The sequence below is a fragment of the Myiozetetes cayanensis genome, unplaced genomic scaffold, assembly GCF_022539395.1.
Source record: "Myiozetetes cayanensis isolate MyiCay16 unplaced genomic scaffold, myiCay2020 scf27, whole genome shotgun sequence".
Classification (NCBI taxonomy): domain Eukaryota; kingdom Metazoa; phylum Chordata; class Aves; order Passeriformes; family Tyrannidae; genus Myiozetetes; species Myiozetetes cayanensis.
This window is the reverse complement of record NW_026087488.1, coordinates 6,024,550-6,038,955: the sequence shown is the minus strand read 5'-3', so window position 1 is coordinate 6,038,955 and position 14,406 is coordinate 6,024,550. Positions and strand designations below refer to the sequence as shown.

Here is a 14,406-nt window from a genome sequence, read left to right as displayed (position 1 = left end):
AAAATCGCTAAAAATTCTTAATAATTTTTTTCAATAATTTTTTTTTTTTGGGGGGGGTGTGCATCAGAAAGTTTCAAGAATCAGCAAGGCTGTCTCCTCCAGACGAGCTTAGCCTAAAGAAGCTCAGAGAGAAGATTAGGTGATCACGCCCTGGTCAGAGCAGAGACACGGAGTCTCGGCAATACCAGTTCAGACTATACTTCGCTCATCATTGCTTTGGGCAAGTCTATTTCCATTCCAAAAGGAGCCTGATCCCAAGTTAGGAGAAGTGGTTTCCTCCTTCCTAGGAGGAGGAGCACGTGTAGCAGGGGAGCACAGGAAGGGACGAGCATTCCTGCTGGAACCAAGCTGGGGAAGGCAGGTGAGGAGTGGGGATCCCGGGATCAGCAGAGCCAGGACCAGGGCTGTACAATGAGGAAAAAACCGTGTCATACCCATGAATGCCGCTGCACTCAGCGTCGCTCCAGGGGTCCAGAGGCCTGTTTTGATCCCTCATACCACACGTTTGCGCCCTCCCATCTCCCTCCCTGTATTTTGCCCCCAGGTCCCAGCAGCTCTTCAGCTCCCAGTCCCATGTCCGCCCTAACCCAGCCCCGCATCCCCCGAGCCCCACAGATATCCTCAGCCTCCCTGGCCCCGTCCCCCTCAACACCAAGCCCTGAGCAGCCCCTCCGCGTTGCCCCGAACCCCCGCTCCCAGCCCCGTTGTCCCCGCGTCCCCTCACACCGCTCTCTGCTCCCCCAGGCCCGGCCATGCCAGGCCGGAGCCACCCGCCTTTGTCCCACCCCCCGCTGTCCAACAGCCAATGGCAGCACGCGGCTCTGCCGGCAGGCCGGCTGTGAGCCAATAGGAAGGCGCGTTACAAGGGCTGGGGGCGGTGCGAGCGTTTCCCGCCCAGAGGGGTCTGAGGGGGCCTGAGGGAGCGGACGGGCTCTGACAGTGTAAAGTGGGTGTTTTGTTATGTTTTAGCTAAAAAAATGCCAATAAATGGCTTTTACATAACTAGTTTCCCCACTCACTTTCAGCAACAGGATTAGTATTGGTATTAGTATTAGTATTAGCATTAGTATTAGTAGAACCCAGTTATTCCAAAGAGAAGCTTCAGTGGGAGAAGGAAAACTTTGCCCTTCAATACCAATGTCGGGTTTTTGTCTTGGCGTCAGAGATGCTGGTTGGATAAAACTCTGTACAGAGTTAATGTAAAGTACTTTGGAAAGGCAGATTCAAAATCCCTAAAACTGGGTATCCAAAACTTGCAGGGTTGTTAAAAACAAACCGTATTTTCCACCACACCATGTGGTCTGATATCCTCCTCCTGACATTGTAAACTGAATGTGGTTACAGTGAGAAGATATTGTGCACAGCTGGAATAACCCTCCAAATAAATTTGCCTTCAGGTCATCAAACCTGTTAGCTTAAAAAATTCTAGGCTTTTCTAAATTCAGGAAGCTGGAGGCACTTTGCATTTATTTTTTTTCCTTAATCAACATGCAACAAAAGACTATCCCCATGGTTCCTTTCCTTCAAACCTCAACATTTCATCATGCTACGCCTGTTTGTGGGCATCACTGATATTTAGTATTATCAGAAATATTTTACTGTGCTTGAATTCACATTTAAATTATTGCTGAGTAAGATTACATTTACTACAAACTTAGGATTTCCCCAGGAACAAAAGTAAGGGTCTCTGTTTTTTTGTTTTGGCCATAGAATCCATTAAGAATCTGTACCTGAATGAAAATATTTATATAACGAAGTTTAATGTGATGACCAACCAGTGTGTTTGTTTCTCATTCTGCTTTTTTCATAAATATTTTCAACATTCTCTGTTGAGCCAAACACTGTGCTCTGGTGTAAACCTCAGCTTAACCCCTTGGTGTCACTTCCTCGTACAGCCTTTTGTGGTGACTCTGCATCTTCATTTGAGCAGCACCAGACAGTTTGCAAGGGGTAAAAATTCAGCCTGTGCCACAGATTACTCCAATTACCCAGTTGCCTTAGATTCTCCTTTTGCTTCATAAAAGCAGAACAGGAATTCCACATGGAACAAAGTAGTGAATTTATTAAGAGTTCATCCACCATCCTCACACTTTCGCACACAGCTTACCATAAATGAACAAAAAAGCACACAGCTAAGACCCAATCTATTTTCTGACTGCAGAATAGAAGGCACTTAACCCTCTCTGTTCCACCACTGCTGGGAATTCCAGAAGTGCCAGGGGCTGGAGGTGAACTCAAGAACAGATTTCAGCTCATTTGAGTTTCTTTCCAATAGGCTGCTGGAACATTTCCAACACAACGGACTCTTTTACAGCTGGGCCTTGAAGCTTTTACTATTATCAGCTGAATGGGGGCAGAGAAAGGATTTATACCCTCTGGGAATTACTCAGATGGACACTTCCCAAATTTCCCAGGCAAATGCCCTCCTTTTTCTCCTAGAGCTTCTGATCCTCCAAAGCTGTTGTCAAACTATTCCACACCTTGACAATGGCACTAGACTCTCCTCATGGCTCTCCCTTTCCCATATTTCTCCACAGCACTTTTTCCCCCTCACATTCAGCCCTTTTTGTTGCTTTTCACCTCCTCATGCCTGAGAGAAGGGTTTGATCAGCCCATAATCCATGCACCTCGTGAGGCAATCACGCGCCACGTTAATGACGTGCTGCTTCTTGGGGTGATCCTCCTGCTTCCCAATGTAGGTCAGGATCTCCAGGAGCTCCGACTCCACCAGCTTCTTCGCCAGCTCTTTGTCAGCGCTGATTAAGTTGAAAGCAATGACCAAGCCTCGGTGCTGGACCTCCATGTTGTCATGCAAGCAGAGCCTCTGCAGGATTTCGAGCCACTGGGTGGTCTTCAAGGGAAAGAGAGATCATTAGTATTGACCTGCAGATTATCCCAACCAAAAATGCGAGTTTGGCAAGGCACTGCTCAGCAGAAGGAAGAGCAACACTCGTGTCCGTTGTGGTTATTTCATTCTTTAACTAAGGAAACCTGACTCCAAACGTTTGAACCCGATTTTTGTTACACTAAACGCAGAACCTCTCGTGGCACTGGCACCACATGAAATGAGTTTCATGTTCAGGCTGCTGCATAATCCCTGTGCAAAGAATCTGACCAGAATATTGGCACAGCTGAGATGACCAGGAGCAGGTCACACACGCCCCCACCCCAATTTTCCTGAGCCTCTCTCTTGGCTTGATTAATCATTTTTATTCTAACAAGCCCCAGTGTCCAACACCATCACGTGTGCAACACAACAGGGTTCAGAGTTCCCAAACACAGCTCTTCAGAGACATTCAACCCTGCAGGGTCTGGCTTCTCAGGGCCTATAGATCTGTGCAGGAAAGGGAGATGCTTTGGGATTTGTAAAGCTCGGCAGGTTACTGATCAAGTTCTTCTCATTTTTTGAGTGAAACAAGGTTTGGATTTCAGGTTATTTATCAAAGTGGACAAGGAGCATTCACACCCAGGTCTCAGTTTCACCAAGCTCCTCACTATCCAACTAGTGGACCAAATCTTTCTGTTGAGAGGCATGTTCATGTCTGAGCCAGGCCCCTTCCAGGGCACATCCACCCTGCCAATAACCAGAGTTATGGTCTTACCACTTGAGTCATCTTATGACAGAGTTTCTTTTGTGCTGCCGTAAGCATGGCCAGGGCTCCTGCCGCCGCAACCTGGACCTTCTCGTCGTCCTCCCCACACAGTAACACCACCAACTTCAGCCGGTCGTTTCCATCAGCCACAAACCTCTCTTGAACCTAAAAAAACCCCCATGATACCCAGAGATAACACATGTGCTGGTGCACGCAGTCAGGTTTGAGGTGCCCAGGGAGTTACCTCTTTGTTGACCACCAGGTTGCACATGCACTCGGTGGCTGCCTGTCGAAGCTGGTCGTGGTTCTCAAACATGTAGTTTTCAATATCTGGCAGGGCCTTCTCTTTGACTATCTTCAACCTGTGTGGAGGAGCAGTCAAATAAAACACGTTATGGCTCAAGCAATAACCAGCTTACCAACTACGAACTGCGGGGAAGGCCTCGAAACAAATCAGTGCCTGCAGCAGCGGAGCTCATGATGTTGTTCATTCCCTGTCTAATGCAGATTTGGTTCATGTCTTTCCTGTTTCTAGAGGAAAATGTGCCACTCTCCTTTTCCTATTTTATTAATCTTTTAGCTCTGAGACCTGTGTAGCTCTGCCAAAGGTAGCTCAAACTGACCAGTCTTCATGGTCCAACAAGAAAAGTGCTGAACTATAATTTACATTCACTCCTGAAGACGAAGGAAAGTTAAAAAGCAGTTAAACTCACCTAAGTTTATCACTTCTTCCTGAAAAGTTAGTGAGACCCAAGAGAGCCTCGTAGTTCTGGAGGCCATCTCTCTCTGTGTTCAGCAGGCTGACGAGGGGCCTCACCACCTCATAAACCTACAAAGAGAAGGCATGTCACTGCTTTTCCAGCTCTCAGATTTTTATTTGCTAAAGAAATTATTAAATTTTTTAAAATTATTATTATTTTTAAGCTTACCCTCTCCCCTGGGAATGCAATGTCTGGATTGGAGATAGCAGCAATTTTTGCCAGAGCGTGAGAAGCCTTTATCTTGCCAACATCTGTACCTTCCACAGCCAGAGGTATCAGAGCCTGGTGACACACAGGAAAGCATTCAGTGCTCTGAGGAGATTTACAGGATTGCTTTAATATACTAAAATTAATTTAAAATATCCTAAATATGTGTCTTTTGAAGAAATGGGTCGGTCTGGACTGCAGCTCACGGTGACAATTTGTACTCCAATAGGCACCACACCAGCACCTGTAGCTCACACACAGTTGTTCCAAGAACATCACTCCTTTGCAGCCTTGCAGAGATGGGGCTGGAGTGTCAGTGTGGCCCTGGGGGCCACCAGGACAGCTCGTGCTTTTCTGTCACCATCCCTCACTGGAGACACGTCACAGGCTCCCAACAGATATTAACTGCCCAGAAAAGTAATCACCTTTCCACCTCCTTGAGCGACAATGGTCCCACGGTCCTTGGGGTCTTCACACAAGGCAAGAAACACCCTGTAGGAGCACAGCAACACTCAGTGGAACAGCCACGTGGGACAGCAACCCCTCATGGGAGGGGGCTGAGGTTTTGCAGGACTGCCAGAGCCACCAGGCAAATGCCAGGTGTTTAACCTAGTGCCTGTGGCTCTCTAAGGGGAAACAACAAATGGAACAGTAAGAAGTTTCCAGGCCTGTATGATGAACTCTATTCCAGTCAAAACCAGTAGAGAGGACTAAAAAAATGAAAGTGCATCCTAGCAAGGCAGCCCTGTAAACCTGCTTACAGGTCAGAATGTAGATTTTTATGACATTGCTTAACAAAAACATTGGTTTAAATCTCTTCTCCGCCTCCCTTTTGTCCCTCCCCCACAGGCAGAGTGGGTGTCCCTCTCCATGGCACATGGGCTGGCCAGTGCTCCTGGCTCCCAGGACAATGACAGAGGTACCTGGCGATGAGCTCCTTGGTCTGGTCCGTCAGGATGGCACTGTCTGCCTTCACCATGCAGGCCAGGGCAGAGACAACCCCGGCCTTCAGCAGCCGCTTCACCCGCTTCACCACAAAATCCTTCTTGTCCTGAGGGGGGAACATTGGAAAAGGATCAGCCCTTGGCAGCTGCTGTTCTGCCAACTAGAGCCAAGCCTGGTTGGAGAGCAAAGCAACTTCGGCCTCGGGGACAGGAGACCTGAAGCCTGTGACAATGGACACAGCAAAGATAGTTATCAGATCCTCCCAGCTCCTCCCAGCTCCCCAGCAGTACACAACCCACCTTTGGATGCTCCTCAGGCACGTGCTGCTTGGAGAATTTTGCCAGTTGCACCAGCTCTGGGACCAGCTCCTTGGTGTCATAGCTGTTGGTACAGTTCACCAGAGCAGAAGCCACAGAGTACAAGATGGTCTTGTCGCTTGTCTGCACAGACAAATAAAAGCTTACGTGAGGTAATGAGGACACAGCAGGAAAAGGGGTTCCTTTGGGCTGCCATCGTGGCGGTTTGCATTAGCTGAAGTGTTCTTAGCCTTATCCACAACTTTATAGCCCGTGGCAAGAAAAACCCAAAGTTTTTGTGGTCAAACAGGCTGTTTCACATCATCAGTGCTGTCAGCACCTTGGTGCTTTGGTTTCCATGCAGTTGCTGACAGTAAAGGTAGGAGCAACCATCCTCAGCCTCAGGAGAAGAGCAGGATGGTAACAGCCTTGAGGTGTCACCAGGGCATAGGCAAAACTGAAGTTCTGTTAAACTAGAGGTGAGGGACTGGGTGTCACAGCCCCTCCTGACTGGGGAGAGAACTCTGGAGAGCTGGGAGAACTTGATGCTACCAGAGGAATGAGGGAACAAGGAAAGGAGACAGACCTTGGCTAAATCAAACATAGCTTTCAGGGCTGGCTCATCTTCAACAAAGTCATCTTTCACATCCGCATCGAGGGTGAGATATGACATCCCTTCCACAGCCCATTTCCTGGTGCGGGCATCGATGGTGGTGTTGCACAACCATCTGGAAAAGAGAAAAACATCCACATTTCCATCTCAGGAGTCAGGACTAATTTATCTGGAAAAAGAGGGAGGAAGAACAGATATTGAGACTGTTTCAGGCCCGAACATGTCCTCAGGTTCAGCTGCAGCTCCTAACACTGGGGATGCTTCCCTTTGAGACATGACCTTCCTCCCATGGCCCAGACTGAGGGATGTAAATGCTGCAGGGAAAGGCAGACCAGGACAGCTACTGGGCACTGCTTTGCCTTCACCATCCCATGAAACACGGGATGCCCTGCTATCCACTGCCTGCAGGAATGACCACCCCTTCAGTCACTTCCTGACTTCATCCCACCTCCTTGGTTAGTCCACATGATAAATCCACCTTCAGAAGGGACTTGTGCCTATGCAAGGTAGCACTTGATCAGGCTGTACCACTCTGGCAATGAGAGAGGCACCATGCCTGGTGTCTCCCACGGGCAGTGAGCTGGGTAGAAGGCTCATCTGGATGTTGAGGCAGGAGGAACATATGATTGCTTCAGGCACAGGAGAGCTCCTGATCCCAGTGCAGGGGCTCTGGGGGCACTGTCAGCTGTCAGGCAGCAACAGGAAACAAAGGCAACGTGTGGGCAGGATCTCATGGGAAAAAGGAACTTAATGTGTTTTGCAGAGCACAGGACAACTGAAGAAATAGGTGAAGTCACTCACTTTCGGCACTGCCTGGCCAACTTCTCAGTGGACCCCTCAGCAAACTGCCGCAGGCCATAATCTGTGCCTCCCGCCGAGCCCAGCTTGCAGAGACCCTGAGGAGGATGAAAATATTTTACCAGTGAGAAAGGCTCATTAACCCTCTCGTGTGGCTGCCCAAAACAGCCTAACCCCACACCTGAAGTGTGAAGTCAGTTCTAGCAAAGAGGAAGCATCCTAACAGCCTGTAGATGGTTCAGTTTGCAGCACACCAAAGGGATGTTTTGTGTTTCTATTGGATGTCTTAAATGGAAGATTAACCAGTTTTGCCTTCAAAATTACCAGTAATCCATGTGCTATCTTCCTTGTAGGGGGAAACACAGTAAACTATCTGAGGTTAGTGAATCCAACCCATTCCCAGGACCTCCCCAGTCTCCCAAGTCTGGGGTTAAGCTGCTGAGTGGGGCAGGTGATAAGGGCAGGGGCTGCATCCTTACCACCAGGGCTCGGATTTTGATCTTCTCATTCTTGGTCTTCTTGTAGATCTCCTTCAGGAGGTTCACCCCATTGGAGATGATGAAGGTGGCCCGGCTTAGCTTGGTGGAGGCATGGATGAGGGCTTCCACAGCCACCAGCTGGTCAATCTCCCTCTCGGACCCACACAGGGCCACCATCATCTCCATCACTCCCTTCATGCCAAGCAGCTTGTTGCCTAAGTCAAAGGGCCCTTGCAGAACTCCAGACACAATCTGAACAGCATGGAGTGTCTTATCCATGTCTTGTGGGTCGATTTTGCTCCTGCATGGGATAGAGGGAGCACGTGGAACAGGAGTTACTTACAGTTCTCGTTCCCTTGGGCAGGGAATGCCCTCCCTCGGACTGGGAAGTGAAATATATTGGTATCTGGGACAGAGCTGAGCCCAGATTCCTGTAAAGGCTGTGATCCAGCAGGATCTCAAGCAAACCATTATCTCCCAGAGCCTCAGTTTGGAATGTAAGTGGACTTCAGGTGCCTCATCTCACCCTCAAGGCTCTCAGGAAGCCATTCCCAACTCACTTGATGTACTCCTCGCAGATGATCCGGTAGTTGTCACGCTCCGGGTCGCAGCGCAGGTCATCGTACAGCTTATTCAGGAGGACAGAGGCAGTCAGCTGGGTGTTCTCTGTCAGGGGCAGGCAGTCAGGCATCTCAGGAATCTGGCCCACCACTTTCAGTATCTTTTTTAAGCCTGGAAGCAATGGAGTGACACAGCTTGTTACAGGGGGGAGGGTCTGTGCAAAACTCAAGATACCATTTGTTGGTTTCTTGCCGTGAAATATCCAGCTGAGATGGTTCTCAATTATTTTGCAGCCTAATCACATAAGTCTTAAACAGACAAGACATTCAGATATACACTGGGGAGGAGCTTCTGCTGGTGAGATCCTGCTGGGTTTGCAGCATCAGGCTTTTTTCCAGCTCGCAGACTGAGATAAGTAAAACTGCATTAGGTTCCTGGCTGGCTGTGTTATTTTTGTCAGGAGGCATTAAACCTACTGACCTCCAAGGCTGGAGGCTTTGACTGAGGAAAACTCAGCAACTTTCAGTGATTCTGAATGTCTTAATCCTCCTTTTGCTGACCTGTAATTAAATAGTTTCCACCAGAATGGTAACATGCATTGGAATCAGTATAAAAACACACTGCACCTAAATCCCTCACCCTTGCCCAGTTTTAGAATTGATCGGTTCGTGGATCCACCAAGCTCAGCAGGTGCTCATCTCATAGTGCCTAAACTAGGCAATTTATCCAAGCCAAATCCTCCTAACATTAGCAAATACACTGGAAAAAACTAACCAGAGATGTTAGTCAACTCTTTAGAAACTCAAAAATTCTTGTTCTCCTACACAGGGTTGTTTTTTTCTTAATACTGTTTCCTGCTAATAAGTCTAACTTTTCTCCAGGATTTATTTTATAGAGAGGATCAGTTCTACAGGTATTCAGGCAAGAACACACAGCTCCATGTCTCCCAAATCAGAATGGGATGGCAGGGAAGGGCTCACCATTGTCGATGACAAAGATGCTCCTGCTGTTGTCATGGTCTTTCAGGTCCTTCCTCGGTATATTCTTGTTGAGGAGGTTGAGAGCTCTGTCTCGCCCTTGCCCAGACACTCTCTTGCTGACCAGCATATCCAGCAAACGCATTGTGATCATCTTCAAATCTTTCTTAGTATCTGCACAGAAGCAAAACAGCAGCAGCCGGTTACAAGAAATTATCTCTGAAAGCAGCTGAACCCAGTGAAAGCCATGCAAAGCCATTGTGTGGCTGGAACAGAGGTATTTCAGTTATGCACGAGGATAAGAGCTGTGTGCAGGTTGTCATCCCGGATAGATGAAGAGTAAAGGCCCCACTCCACCAAAGAACAAGGAATAGGGTGGACATCCCAGGAGCAGAGCTCTTCTGCTCACCCCACTTCTCCTCCAGCCGGATGGAGGGATCCCCACGTGCTGTTACCTAACACGACAGCCTCCTCCTTGCCGTGGTGCTCCTCTTTGCCCTGGCCCAGCAGGCAGTCAATGATGGTCTGCAGGAGGTTGCAGACAGCCAGGGAGATTTCCTCGTTGTCTACCGACATCCACATACAAATGCTGTCAATGCCCAGGTAATGGAGAATGGCAGTGGCCTGGAGAGAGCAGGACAGTGTTAGCAAAGGCCTTTCCTTCCTGTGTGCTTCAGAAGGGTCTGGCTCAGCTGGGACAAAGAATCTATTTTCCTCAGTGATTCCTGAGTCAGTGCAAGGCAGAGTTTTAATTTTTCCCCACTGTTCACAGATGTACTGCAATTTCCCACTCCCCCAGGTGCAAGGCAATAGCAGCAAAGGTCCCAAGCATCCTGTTCTTACCCGAGCCTTATGTCCTGTGCACATTCCCGAAAGTGTCCTCACGGCTGCCAGGATCAGCTCAGGATTTTTGGTTTCTATCAGCTGCAGCAGCAAGTTGACCCCATTATTCTGGAAAATCCTCTCGGCACCTGCTTCCTCTCGCCCCAGGACTATGAGGTTGTTTGCAGCCTGGGTGGGAGACAGAAGAACCAGGGGTCAGTGGCACAGCCAGGCCTCCAGAACACCTCCAGGCAGCTCTGGGAGGTGGGAGCTGTGGACTGGCCATCTCCTGACAGATGCAGCAGACCAGCTCAGATGGTTTATCCAGGTGCATTTGGGATCCCTTCACTCTGCCCAAGAAGAGTGGATCACTGCTTGGAGTGGAACATTTTTTTTGGGGAGGTTTGGCCACCTTCCCTCGGCATAGGGATGGTGCCTCATTGGGACCTTTCCCCTCTCAGCTGTCCCTCTGAGGACAGTTCATTTCCCATCTCCTTCCCTCGTCCTCCATCCAGGGGAGGTGGGGAAAGGAACTCTGTCCTGCCCCTTGGTGCAGCCTCTGACATTAAACAGCCCTTTTGCCAAGTGCAGAGCAGTTCTCACCTTTTCTCGCTTTTCTTTCTCGCTGTTCTCATCCAGCAGGATTTCAAACATCTTCTGCACCCTCGAGTCCGTGGAGAACTGAATGCGCAGCTGTGCCAAGGGAGAGAGGGCATTGAGCATCACAGGGAGAAAAATCAAGGAGTGGTTTTCCTTTCTACTTCAAGGACACCCCAGACCCTCAAACCACAGACAATTTAAGCTGAATAACAAAATAACTTCTCAGCTATCAGCATCCGTTACCCACCTCAGATCCATGGGCATGGACAGAGACAGCCCTAAATTATTATTTGCGAGACCTAGTGGTTCAAGGGCTTCTTCACAGCAGCCCTGTAAAGGTAACTGTGTCAATGTGGCAACTGCCAGACCCATTCCAAAGCTGGCCCAGTTCCATGCCAAGACCCTTTCAAGACACTCAGGAGCAGGCCAGCCTCTGGAGGGAGCTGCCACACTTTTTAATTCAACCATTCAACCCAATCCTCAGATTTACACACATCAGGAATGAACTTCCAGTTAATGGAGCCTATTTATCCCCCTACAAGTTTCCAGTATGACCAACAATCCCAGAGCAAGGACTTCCCACATCTGGACTGCTCCTCCAGCATTTACCTTCTCCTGGATGTTGGCCCCCAGCCGTCTCAGGGTCTCCTGGAAGTTCTTGTTGCGGGGTTCAATGGTTGCACATTTCTGAGCATCTTTGAACGCTTGGTCCAACTTCCCCAGCTTTTCCAGAGCTTGGCTGCGCCGGTACAAGGCTTTGATATCCGAAGCGTTGATGTCGATAGCTGGGAAAGGGATCCAAAACACCAGGCATCAGAGTTTGCTGCTTGGGTAAGTTTGCTGCCCGTGTAAACTGGGATTTGCTTTGTCATTAACATCGTGCATGAGTCGGTGCCTGATTAGCGCTGATTGCACCATCCCACAGAATTGGTACGTTGCCTTTTGAACCTCCAGTAATTCCCTTGTGGCCTCAGCACTTGGGTGTTACTGGACATCAAGGGATAAGGCCACAGTGTCCCAAAGGCAGATGTGAGAGCAGGCTGAGCACATGTACCCAGCAATACAGCTCTCCTCTCTCAGAACAGTCCCCTCCTCACCTCGAGACGCATCCGAGGCTGCCTTGGCATATTCCTCCTGTTAAACCAGAAAGGAGAGAGTTGTTAGGCATGGAATAGCAGGGCATGTCCCCATTCCTGATGGACACCGACCCCTCTGTTCCCACTTCCTTAGAGGATATCCCAGTGAAGCCAGCAGCAGCCTGTGGAAGGGAAGGGAAGCTGAGGTACCTTTGCATCACTGATGGAAGGGAAGGGGTGTGTGGTGCAGGTGAAACAACACACCCTGCTGAGGATGCAGCAGGACAATGGGCAGTGAAGGAAGAGGGAATATTCACAACAGCCTTGGTCTGTGTTGGTGTCACTTCTGGATTAGTGAAAATTCAGGAACATGCAAGCAATCTGCTAAATTCTCACAACAGGCCACTACAAGCTGAGACAAATTCGGTACAGATACCAATAACTTTTTGTTTTACTAAATATCTTCCCCTGCTTTCCTTCTGCTGGGACAGACAGCAAGAGTGATCCCAAGCTGTGGCTTACAGAGCTCTTTGGTAAGTGTGGAGCAGCCTGGCTGCCAAAAGCTTTTGCTTCAAAGTGATTAAGTGGGACCGTCTCTGAGCTGAACCTGCATGCTCAGCCCCATCAGGATGGAAGCGAGGAGGCAGCTTTACAGCTCCAGCACAAGCCCAGAACATATCATTTCAGACCAGTTTGCAAACACCCTATTCAATAAATAGACAAACCACACAGTGCATAACTCGTGAGCCTCCCTGCTCTTCTCCCCTTGAGCACTGCCCAGGAGAACTGGGAGCTTTTCTCACCTTTTTGAGGAAGCAGGCTGCCCTGTTCCTGTACAGCACCGCCTGCAGCGCCTTGTCCTTGTTGAGCTTTAAGGCTTGAGTGTAGCTTTGAAGAGCTTTCTCGTAGTCATTGGCCTGAAAATATTTATTGCCCTCCTCCTTCAGCTGGATGGGATCCTCCATCTGGAGAGCTCTAAGGAGAAACATGAATTTGGGTCCCATTTTCAACTGCCTGTGTCACCCGAGGTCGCCTGCCTACTGCCCCAAGCTGAGTTGCACCACGAGACTGACACATAATTAACACACACATTAATAAAAGCAGCTTACCAGACCGAAGAGTTTTGAAAATTAAGACCTAAATTGCTCCTCCAGGCTGTGACTTCTCAGAAGCTTTTCCCACTGCTGTAGGTCCTTGGGAGTCAATTAATACAGGAAAGGAAAGCAACAACAAGAAAAAGAATTGAAGAAGTCTGCCAGCACTACGGAGAGTCCGTGGGGCTCAGGAAAGAACTCGCTTCCCACTCCAAGTTTGGGCAGGACCTGGCAGCTCCTGCTGTCTGTCAGCATCACCTGTCACCACAGCCTGTCCCCTCCTTGTCCCCCTGTGCTATATATGCCTGGGGAGGGCTGGGAGCCAGGGCCAGCTCGGGGGGGCACCTGCCTGCACGTGGGCAGCACTCTCTGCAGCAAGAGGGGATCCTCTCCCACCTGCCGGGGCAAATCCCAGCTTCCCTCTGCCTGCAGAGCCCCACAGGGTGTGGGGGGCAGGAACAGGGGGGTTTCATGCTGAAAAAGCCCCCAGCTGGGATGGCTGACCCCCGTCACAGTGCTCAGACCCTTTTCCCTTTCTATTTAGGGAAGCATGAGACAGCTGAGTCTTGGGGACAAGCGGCCCCACGCCAGCAGCTGCAGCAGCGCCCAGCACCTTCCAGAACTCCCTGGGATGGAAAGCTGACTGACACCCAGTGCTGCCTGCTCCTTCTCACAGGGCCTTTGGCAGCCCATCCCACTGGAAAGCTCACCCGCTGCCACCTCCCCTTTTTCAGCAGCCCACTGACACAGGCTGGAACACACACTGTACTGGAACATACTGGCCCACTGCTGTGATGAGTGGCTCAGGACTCAGTTTGAGTGACACCAGTAGACAGAGCTCCAAAAAGAGCTGAGCCTTTCAACACACCCCGTTTCCCAGGGGTCACAATCAGGAATTCTGCTTTGGGATTTATCTCCCTGAAAACACAGGCCTTGCCTTCCCAAGTGTCCCACCAGCATCCCAGCTGTAAAGCAAATAGGGAAACTGGCAGAAGGATGGGGAGAGCATGGGCTGATCAGAGATCCTGCCAAGAGGGAAAATATCATTGTCTTTAATTCTGTGATCTGTGCTGTGGTTTGTGGATCTTACACAGCAAGAATTGGCACAAGACTGCCCTGCCAGGTCTCCTATTTTATTCACCTGGCACCAGGGACACTGCTTGGTATCCAGGCAGAAGGCAATTCCAAAGTAATTTGGAAATCCCTTCACAGCATCAATCATCTGCAGTGCAGCTGCAGGCACTGCATCAAGGGCAGCTCACACACTATAACCTCTTTAGGGGTATGTCCAAGGCACAAGGACAGCAGCTGTGGAAGGTGCAAGAGGTCCTCCCTGCCTTGGATAGACTCAGTGCAGTGGATTTTCTAGGATCCACATGGATCAACACACCAGAAACCCACTCCCATGTGACTTTAGGTACCAGGGAAGGCTCGTCTGGCTTCATTTCAGTACTCCTGGGATCCAGCACAGCCTTTCTCACGTCAGCCAGAATGATAGTTCATTGTCAGAAGCAGCAGCACAGCAGGTAGTGCAGGTAAACTGAGTTACAAAATCAAGAGCTGTTTGATGCCGCTCATGCTCAG

General features: G+C 49.5%; 1 protein-coding gene and 1 non-coding gene across 2 annotated transcripts; both read right to left on the bottom strand.

The window, feature by feature from the left end:
* Positions 1 to 119: 119 nt before the first annotated feature.
* On the bottom strand, positions 120 to 217 carry LOC126643624 (Z30 small nucleolar RNA). Its single transcript, XR_007629777.1, has one exon. It is a non-coding gene; the product is annotated as a Z30 small nucleolar RNA (small nucleolar RNA).
* Positions 218 to 2,085: 1,868 nt separating this feature from the next.
* On the bottom strand, positions 2,086 to 12,701 carry UNC45B (unc-45 myosin chaperone B). The gene is made up of 19 exons (XM_050321882.1): positions 12,532 to 12,701; positions 11,750 to 11,786; positions 11,262 to 11,437; positions 10,656 to 10,745; positions 10,074 to 10,241; positions 9,686 to 9,854; positions 9,234 to 9,404; positions 8,253 to 8,424; positions 7,693 to 7,993; positions 7,217 to 7,311; positions 6,389 to 6,530; positions 5,806 to 5,946; positions 5,485 to 5,612; positions 4,987 to 5,053; positions 4,523 to 4,636; positions 4,307 to 4,422; positions 3,838 to 3,955; positions 3,603 to 3,758; positions 2,086 to 2,851 (listed from the first exon to the last, which is right to left on the bottom strand). The coding sequence occupies exons 1-19, from the start codon at positions 12,691 to 12,693 to the stop codon at positions 2,585 to 2,587; spliced, it is 2,790 nt and encodes a 929-aa protein (XP_050177839.1). The 5' UTR covers positions 12,694 to 12,701; the 3' UTR covers positions 2,086 to 2,584.
* Between the last annotated feature and the right edge of the window lie 1,705 nt (positions 12,702 to 14,406).

What these genes read in the sequence shown, in the direction of transcription:
- UNC45B (XM_050321882.1), bottom strand. Translation starts at nt 12,693, where the DNA reads ATGGAGGATCCCATCCAGCTGAAGGAGGAGGGCAATAAATATTTTCAG. An exon ending in GCACAGGACATAAGGCTCGG is followed by an intron (nt 9,855 to 10,073) that starts GTAAGAACAGGA and finishes TGCTCTCTCCAG; the next exon opens with GCCACTGCCATTCTCCATTA. An exon ending in CATCTTTGTCATCGACAATG is followed by an intron (nt 8,425 to 9,233) that starts GTGAGCCCTTCC and finishes CATTGCTTCCAG; the next exon opens with GCTTAAAAAAGATACTGAAA.